At 41.0% G+C, this 7,145-nt stretch overlaps 1 protein-coding gene across 1 annotated transcript in view; it reads left to right on the forward strand.

The window, feature by feature from the left end:
* Positions 1–591, forward strand: part of LOC103768101 (neuropeptide FF receptor 2-like) — a 2,745-nt gene extending 2,154 nt beyond the window's left edge. Inside the window, 1 exon segment of the mRNA XM_008935236.1 lies at positions 1–591. This exon segment is cut by the window's left edge and continues 30 nt beyond it. Coding sequence (XP_008933484.1) covers positions 1–591 — 591 coding nt within the window.
* The last annotated feature ends 6,554 nt before the right edge of the window (positions 592–7,145 follow it).

A 7,145-nucleotide genomic window follows, 5' to 3' on the forward strand; every position in this document is an offset into this window, starting at 1 on the left:
ATCTACCTGGCCCCCCTGTCCCTCATCATTATCATGTACGCGAGGATAAGCATTGCTCTCTTCAGCACCGCCGTGCCCGCGGCGGGAAGACACGGCCAGGAGCAGCGGCACGGCACCTCTAAGAAGAAACAAAAAGTCATCAAAATGCTCATTATTGTGGCTTTGCTTTTCACCCTGTCCTGGCTTCCCTTGTGGACCCTGATGATGCTCTCGGACTACGCCAACCTTTCGGATACCCAGTTGCAGATCATCAACATTTACATCTACCCCTTTGCTCACTGGCTGGCCTTTTTCAACAGCAGCGTCAACCCCATCATCTACGGTTTCTTCAACGAAAACTTTCGACGAGGCTTTCAGGCAGTCTTTAAACTTCAGCTCTGCTCCAGGGAGATGGTTCACAGGGAGGTCTGTTCTCAGCGAGGCCAAAGCAATGCTGTTTTGTCGGCAGCCAACTGCCAGACATCCCAGGATCAGGCCCGTCAAAATGCCCAGGAGGAGGGGAAGACAGTTAAGAAAGGAAATTGGGTGAATAACCAGCAGGATTTGATAATGGAGGATCTAGAAGAGCCCTGTAATGATGGGATTAAGTAGAACATGCTAAGAACTATCTAAACAATTCAGGCCTAGAAGAGTTTATTTATTGTGCTGTGGAACTCAGGCTCCATAAGCCCTTTCTGACAAAAACCTCGAGATGTTTCTGTTTTGAAGGAGATATGCAACTTGCATAACACCTGAACATTTGATGTAAGTAGGAAACCAAATCCAGCCTTTTGTGTCACCAGTTTATATCAGTGGCAACTTCCCTGCAGTCATTGATGACTCACTGCTCTCAAACTGGGCTGGAGCAAAGATGTGATTAAAATGGGATTACCTTCTGTTTATTGTGACAGAAGAGGAAAAGAGAACTGTGATTATTGACTCGGACACAATTACTTCAGATAGTCACTGATGAAGAGGAGAACATCCATTAATTGTCTTCTGTGCATCGCTCAGAGCAGCTGAAACAGGGTCACTTGAACAGTATTTATGGTAATGTTTCAGTGTAGAAGGCCAGTTGTTGTTAATAGCTACAATTTTCTATATGGTATCAGACAATGAAAACATCGCTGCTGTTTTTAGCAGCTCCACCCAGGCTGTGGAGCTGCAAAAAGGTGGGAAGAGTGAGACTTGCCAGAGCCCCAAGTGTGTGTCCTCTCCTCAGGGTTCGACCAGTGGGTCTCCAGGCAGCTCCGAACCAGTGCAGCTGAGGGTGTCCCCCCTGTTGCATTAAGAAATAATTTTATCTGTAGACCAAAATACCTGCTGATGAGATTTATAAAGAAGTCCTCTACTAAAAGCAAGATATCCGGTAAACTGACTTTTATTTAACATGAATTTCTGTTTCTTCAGTCCTTGGAACTACTCTTTTAGCTTCTTCTGTGAAGCATAAGCCCATTCCTTGAACATGTCGATCCACTGATCTATAAGAGTCATAAACTGAAATATTTGAGATACAGTCTGAGCAGCTGAACTGAACTCACTGTTTCTGAGGTCATTCTGGTGGTTGTACTCATATTGTTTCTGCCTGGACATTTTGAATGCCAACCAGTTCCTCTTTTCAGTCACATTCCATTTCTCGCCCTTTCAGGTTGCCCCCTTGGTAATTCTGTAATTATTGTTGCAGCTAAAGAAATACATAGGAGTGAAAAATTAAGAAATAAAGTATAAAAAATGGCTTTTGTGGTGCATTTTCAGGGGGAACTCAGTTCTATTTTGGGCAAAGATATAAGTTGCCTAAAAAGACTGCAATTTGAATACTAGCAGGAGATAAATCACCTTCAGTCCCAGTGCAGTCCTTCTCCAGATAAACTGGAGAACCTTTCAGATCATGACATATTTGCACAATTAAGGAAAACTGACAACTTTTCAAGCTGTATTATCCCAAACTACATTTCTTTCTGAATACAAGAAAATTAGGAAGACATTTGGGGAGGAATGGGAAGAAAAGCTCTAATTTTGCAGATGGTTTTTATAATGCATTTTGATAGGCTGGGATTTTCAAAGGATCTAATCAAACACTGATGCCTGATCCTGTTGTGCTCTGTTGAAAACCCTGCCACAAATTTTTTTCAGAGCTCCAAGTATTCTATACTCCCTGCATCCTTTCCACCCAGTCCTTTGCCTTTCACTCAGTTTGAAAAAAAGAGACCTATTTTGCCTGTTAGAGTTTGCCTTGCCTGGATTCCCAAATCTCACTGCTGTGTCCAAAATGGAGCCAGTATTATTTAGAATCCTCATCAGTGACATGAACAGTGGCTTGAGTGTCATCGGCCAGCTTGTTGATGACCAGCCTGTATGATTCTGTGCTTCAAAAGGATTCAGCACTGTTTCAAGAATAGTTTAAAGTGTAATTATATGCTCATGTTCATCCCAGTCCAGCAAAGCATTCAACAAAAAAAATCAGAGGTACTCAGAATGAGTGCAAGGAAGACATAAAAATGGCCTGAAGTGGTTGGCTCAAGCTGGTGGTTCTCAAGACACCTTTAACATTTCACTGCTGAAGTAAAAGCCATCAAGTGGTTCACCTGCACTAAACACTGGCCTGTGCTAAATACAGTTCTGCCTGTAAGACAATTTCAAAATTTAAAAGTTCTGGTTTTTAAAAAATTACATTTTGAAAAGTTCTCTGAATGTCAGCCCAGAACAGACCCCACTCTGACTGATTTGTAACTAACTATAACAAACATAAGAAAGTTTTTAAAAATTTGTCTTTAAAAGCAATGTTTCATTCTGGAAACACTGTCTGACGAAGTAATTAGCCTTTGTGGAAGGAACTGAAGGGACACTGGTAAAAGGAAAAGAAAATTCTACAGGCTAACAGGATTTCGTGAAGTATTTCAGTTTTCTTAGGAGTATACTTTCTAGCTGGACGCAGCTATCAACATTTTCCCATTTGCCCTACATAAAAGGCACATTCATAACCAAACATCAGAGACTGCATTTGTCATGATCCTCACCACAATTGGATAATTATTGCATGTACTGCTTTTTCTTTGATTGTGAGTCTGGTAACATTAATGAAAAGCCAGCATGTTTGTTTATGAGGTTCACAACCACACAGCCACGTAGACATCACTACACTTTATTCACTAGGTAGCTGCAAGTTTACATGTAAAAGAGCAAGGTTTACCCAACTGAGCTGTTTTCATTCCTCTTATTTCATAAGCACAGAACTGCTAGGAGCAACTTAGGATTCTTCCAACACCTGACCTGCCTTGACCCTGTCCAAGGGCCTGCTATTCAAGCCACAAGGTTCTCTCACAAAAGCAGGAGCAGGCCTAGGTCACTACTTAGATTTCGACTATTCACATGCAGCATGCTCACAATTAGCTTTTTAAAATACACTCAAATTACTTTCTCAGCAGCACTCAGTACCTGATTCAAACACTGGAGTGTGCAGTACTTCTTTAGACCCTTGTTTTAATACAGGACCTGTACGGGGAGCTCACTGCCACTTGCTCATCCTTGGGACCAGTAGCATTCAGGAGTTACAGCCCACGGCTCAGAGGACCACAGACCTCAAATCACAACAGATCCAATATTCATTTATCCACAAAAACCCAAATAATAAACATATGTCTTCCCCTCTCAAACTGAATTAGAATCAAACATCTTTTGCCTCAAGTTGTCACAAGTAAGCAGGGGGGAGAGGGTAGTTACTGGAAGAGACAACAGTCTTGAAAGAAAACTTTCCCTAAGTCAAAGAACTATCTGAAGCCAGTACTGATTGTGTCAAGAGCTCTCTACTGACATCAAAAAGAAATTATCCAGCACAAGAAAAAGGTCATTTTAAAATAGAGATTGGTTTGGAAGCTGAGACACATCACTAAATAGGGAAGTGAAGTACATAGATGACTATATATTGTGTTGCCTCGGTTTCTATTTTAAAGAGAAAGATTAGATGTGTCCTTAGGCAGGACACAATGGACATGAGATCATTATGCAACCATTACCATCCACAGCTTGCTGTCTCCTGCCACTGAAATACTCACAGGCTGATTGTCTGGCAGCCTCTTCAGAATCCATCAATTTATGAAGATTGTAAAGACCAGACTCCCAAACTGAGAGGTATAATTACATCAGCTTATCCAAAAGGTTTTTGAATCAGATCCAACAGCACCCTAAGGCCTTCATGAGTCCCCGTGTGATACAGAGAACACCATCAGCTAGAGTAGCACAAGACCATTTTGTATCATTCTTCTCCCTCTGTGGATTGAGTGACTCATGCACTTTTGAACACCGGTGGCTAAATGATTATTGTTTTATCACATGGTGATTATTAAGAATGTGACCTGATTTGCAGAGGGTCCAGGTGACTAAAAAGTCTAGGTAACTGAAATTTTATGTAATAGGAAAGCTATACTCAATGCTAGAAGTTCTGTATAATGATAACACTTGCTAAAATCTTTGTATAATAATAAAACACCAATTATAACTACTGTCCTGTGGCCAGTTGTCCTCGTTCTACCAGGGACCCTTAAAAGAACTTGCCTGTCCCCATAGCATCAGGTGACAGAACCGCAGAAAACCATCCTCCCAAAAAACTAGCGTGGATTTGTGAAGTACAGATCACCTCAAACTAATCCCACTGAAATCCCATTGAAACACAGGCCCAGGTCCTTGCCCGTGTGATGATCTGGCTGGGTCATACCTGGCGTTACTGACCTCACTTGATTTCAGACCTTCCTCATCACTACGGGCTGCTCTGGCAGTCCCTGGAGCATGGCTGAGCCTGGACAGCGGCAGCTCCTGCTCTTCTCCTTTGGATGCTGTGGGGCTGTGCTCTCATTTAGGAGGTCCCTAGGTCCCCTCGGGTCCTGGCTTGCCTCCCTTGTGGGCACCCTGCCCCTGCTACTCCCTCCATAATAAAAGAACAAGAAAACAGTTACATATCAACTGTATTGCAAAGAGTATGCATTTTACAGTGCTTTATGCTTACTTTATTGAACAGTGGTTGAAAGGAAATAAAACTTAAAATCAGTGACACTGGACACTGGCTCAAAAGCTGTACTCAAAACTTATCAGTAGGTCACTCTCAGTGGAAGAGGCTTCAGTTTGTGATTCCATAATGGTCTGTCCAAGGTTAAACCTACCAAAATATATTTACAAATTACATTGATCATGAATAATATCCTCTTTGCTACTGCCCTGATTCAGTTCTGAAATAATCTTGATAATTTATAAGAGCAAGCAAGGCAAATTATTTTAGACAACACAAGCTGTAGGAGATGGTACAATATCCCTGCTCAAAGACAGAAATTGTACAAAGTCAGCAAGGATTAAGTATTGGATGGAAGATCGTAGAATCATTGAATGGTTTGGGCTGGAAGAGAACTTAAAGATCTCTGTCCTAGAATCATAGAATTGTTTTGGTTGGAAAAGACCTTTAAGATCATCGAGTCCAATCATTAATCTGACAGAACCTGTCACAGGCATTGATACTAAAATGATTCAAAAACCACTTAGCAAACACCCTGCAAACCTGGAAACCTTAACAAGAAATTAATGGTCCTCCATTTAGACACTTATTGCTCTCCCATTATGCTGAGAATAAGAAGCAAACAGCTAAAGTTTCTTCCATATAGTAAAGACTTTATAAAAAATTAAGATGATTTTTAAAAAAAAACCTAAAAAGATGCTAATTGGCAGTATTACACTGACAAAGTGTAAACATTGTTGCTGGAAAGTGAAAAAACAGGTCATTAACATGAAATGATCCAAAGACAGCAGAATATGGAGCTAAGCAAAATATGCAGTAATAAATGTGTTAAAATCCTTAGCAATTATGCCGTTGTGTTCTGTTTGCCTTTCCATTGCTTGTTTTTGATTACCAAATTAAAATCAAAAAGTTTCCCTCTAAATGACTATCAGACAACATTAAGTTCTTCCCAAGCTTTTAGCTTCAAGAGCAAAGCATATTACAAGGAAGCCTGGCTTTGTAAGCTGTTCTTATTAATGTTTAAACTCCTTTTTAAATTAAAAAAAAAAAGTTGTAAAAAGTCTTGAGAACCAGCAACCTATACAATTATCAAGCAGTTCCTGCAGAGAAGGTGAAGAAAAAAATCAGATACAAGCCATGTCACTTAAGGTACTCAGATAATACTGAAGTGAAAGCAGCAGTGAGAAAATTGTAAAGAGGAGATAATGGAACAATTAATTGCAGTGCAGACTGTTCAAATTTGCACAGATGTTGCAGAAATCCTTTAAGACAAATTTCAGTTTCTCCCTTACTATCAGTACACATTATCCACAAATGTTAAAAATCTAACGTATTTTTTACTTTGAAGAATGAAATTTTCATTGGCTTCCAATGCGTGCTCCTTTGTGCTCAATAGCCCAATGGTTCAGATATTTGCCAGATGCTAATTATTTTTCATTTTGCCATCAAGTATTTTAAAGAAAGGCCATCTGCATGCAATGTACTTTTCAAACTGACAGAGGATGCTGCATTCTCTTAATAACATTCTGCATGAGACCTTCAGGTAACAGCTGAAGGAAAAAAAAATTCATTAGGGGGCACGAATTTTAGGCAAGTTCACAAGTGCCAGCCTCACCCAAAAGAATCATGATGATGCTCTGCTTCCAATAAACAAATGACCAAGTCCACAAATCTCACTCAGGGCAGCGGTGGCTGACAGAAAACCACCAAGGGAGGCAGCAGAAGGGATTTTCCATGAGTTTCACAGCAGCAATGACCTCCAGAACTGGAGTTACTGCAGCACCTGCTTAACACAGGACTAAGTTTCTAGGAAGAGTTCACCTTGAACTCTGCCTTCAAGATGTCAACACTTCAGTCATCGTTTTTTGTTGAGAAGAAAATGGAGACATACTGCCACTCTCCAAAGAGACTGTGAATTGCAGGGTTCAGCATTCAGTATCAAGATGCTTTAAAGAGGGCTGGCCTACACTGAGGCCTGCAGTTCCACCCTTTGAGGGTACTTTGTGGATGGACTTTGGCTTGTTCTGTCAATGAGCAGAGGGAGCAGCTTCCACAGAGCAATTCTCACACAGCACAAGGAAGCCATCCTGGGTGCATTCAGAAAGAAGGGAGAAAGCAACGACCCTATGCACCCGACTACAGCAGAGCCCTCTGCCTCCTGACATGT

The sequence above is a fragment of the Merops nubicus genome, unplaced genomic scaffold (genome assembly GCF_000691845.1).
Source record: "Merops nubicus isolate BGI_N331 unplaced genomic scaffold, ASM69184v1 scaffold44140, whole genome shotgun sequence".
NCBI classification, from domain to species: domain Eukaryota; kingdom Metazoa; phylum Chordata; class Aves; order Coraciiformes; family Meropidae; genus Merops; species Merops nubicus.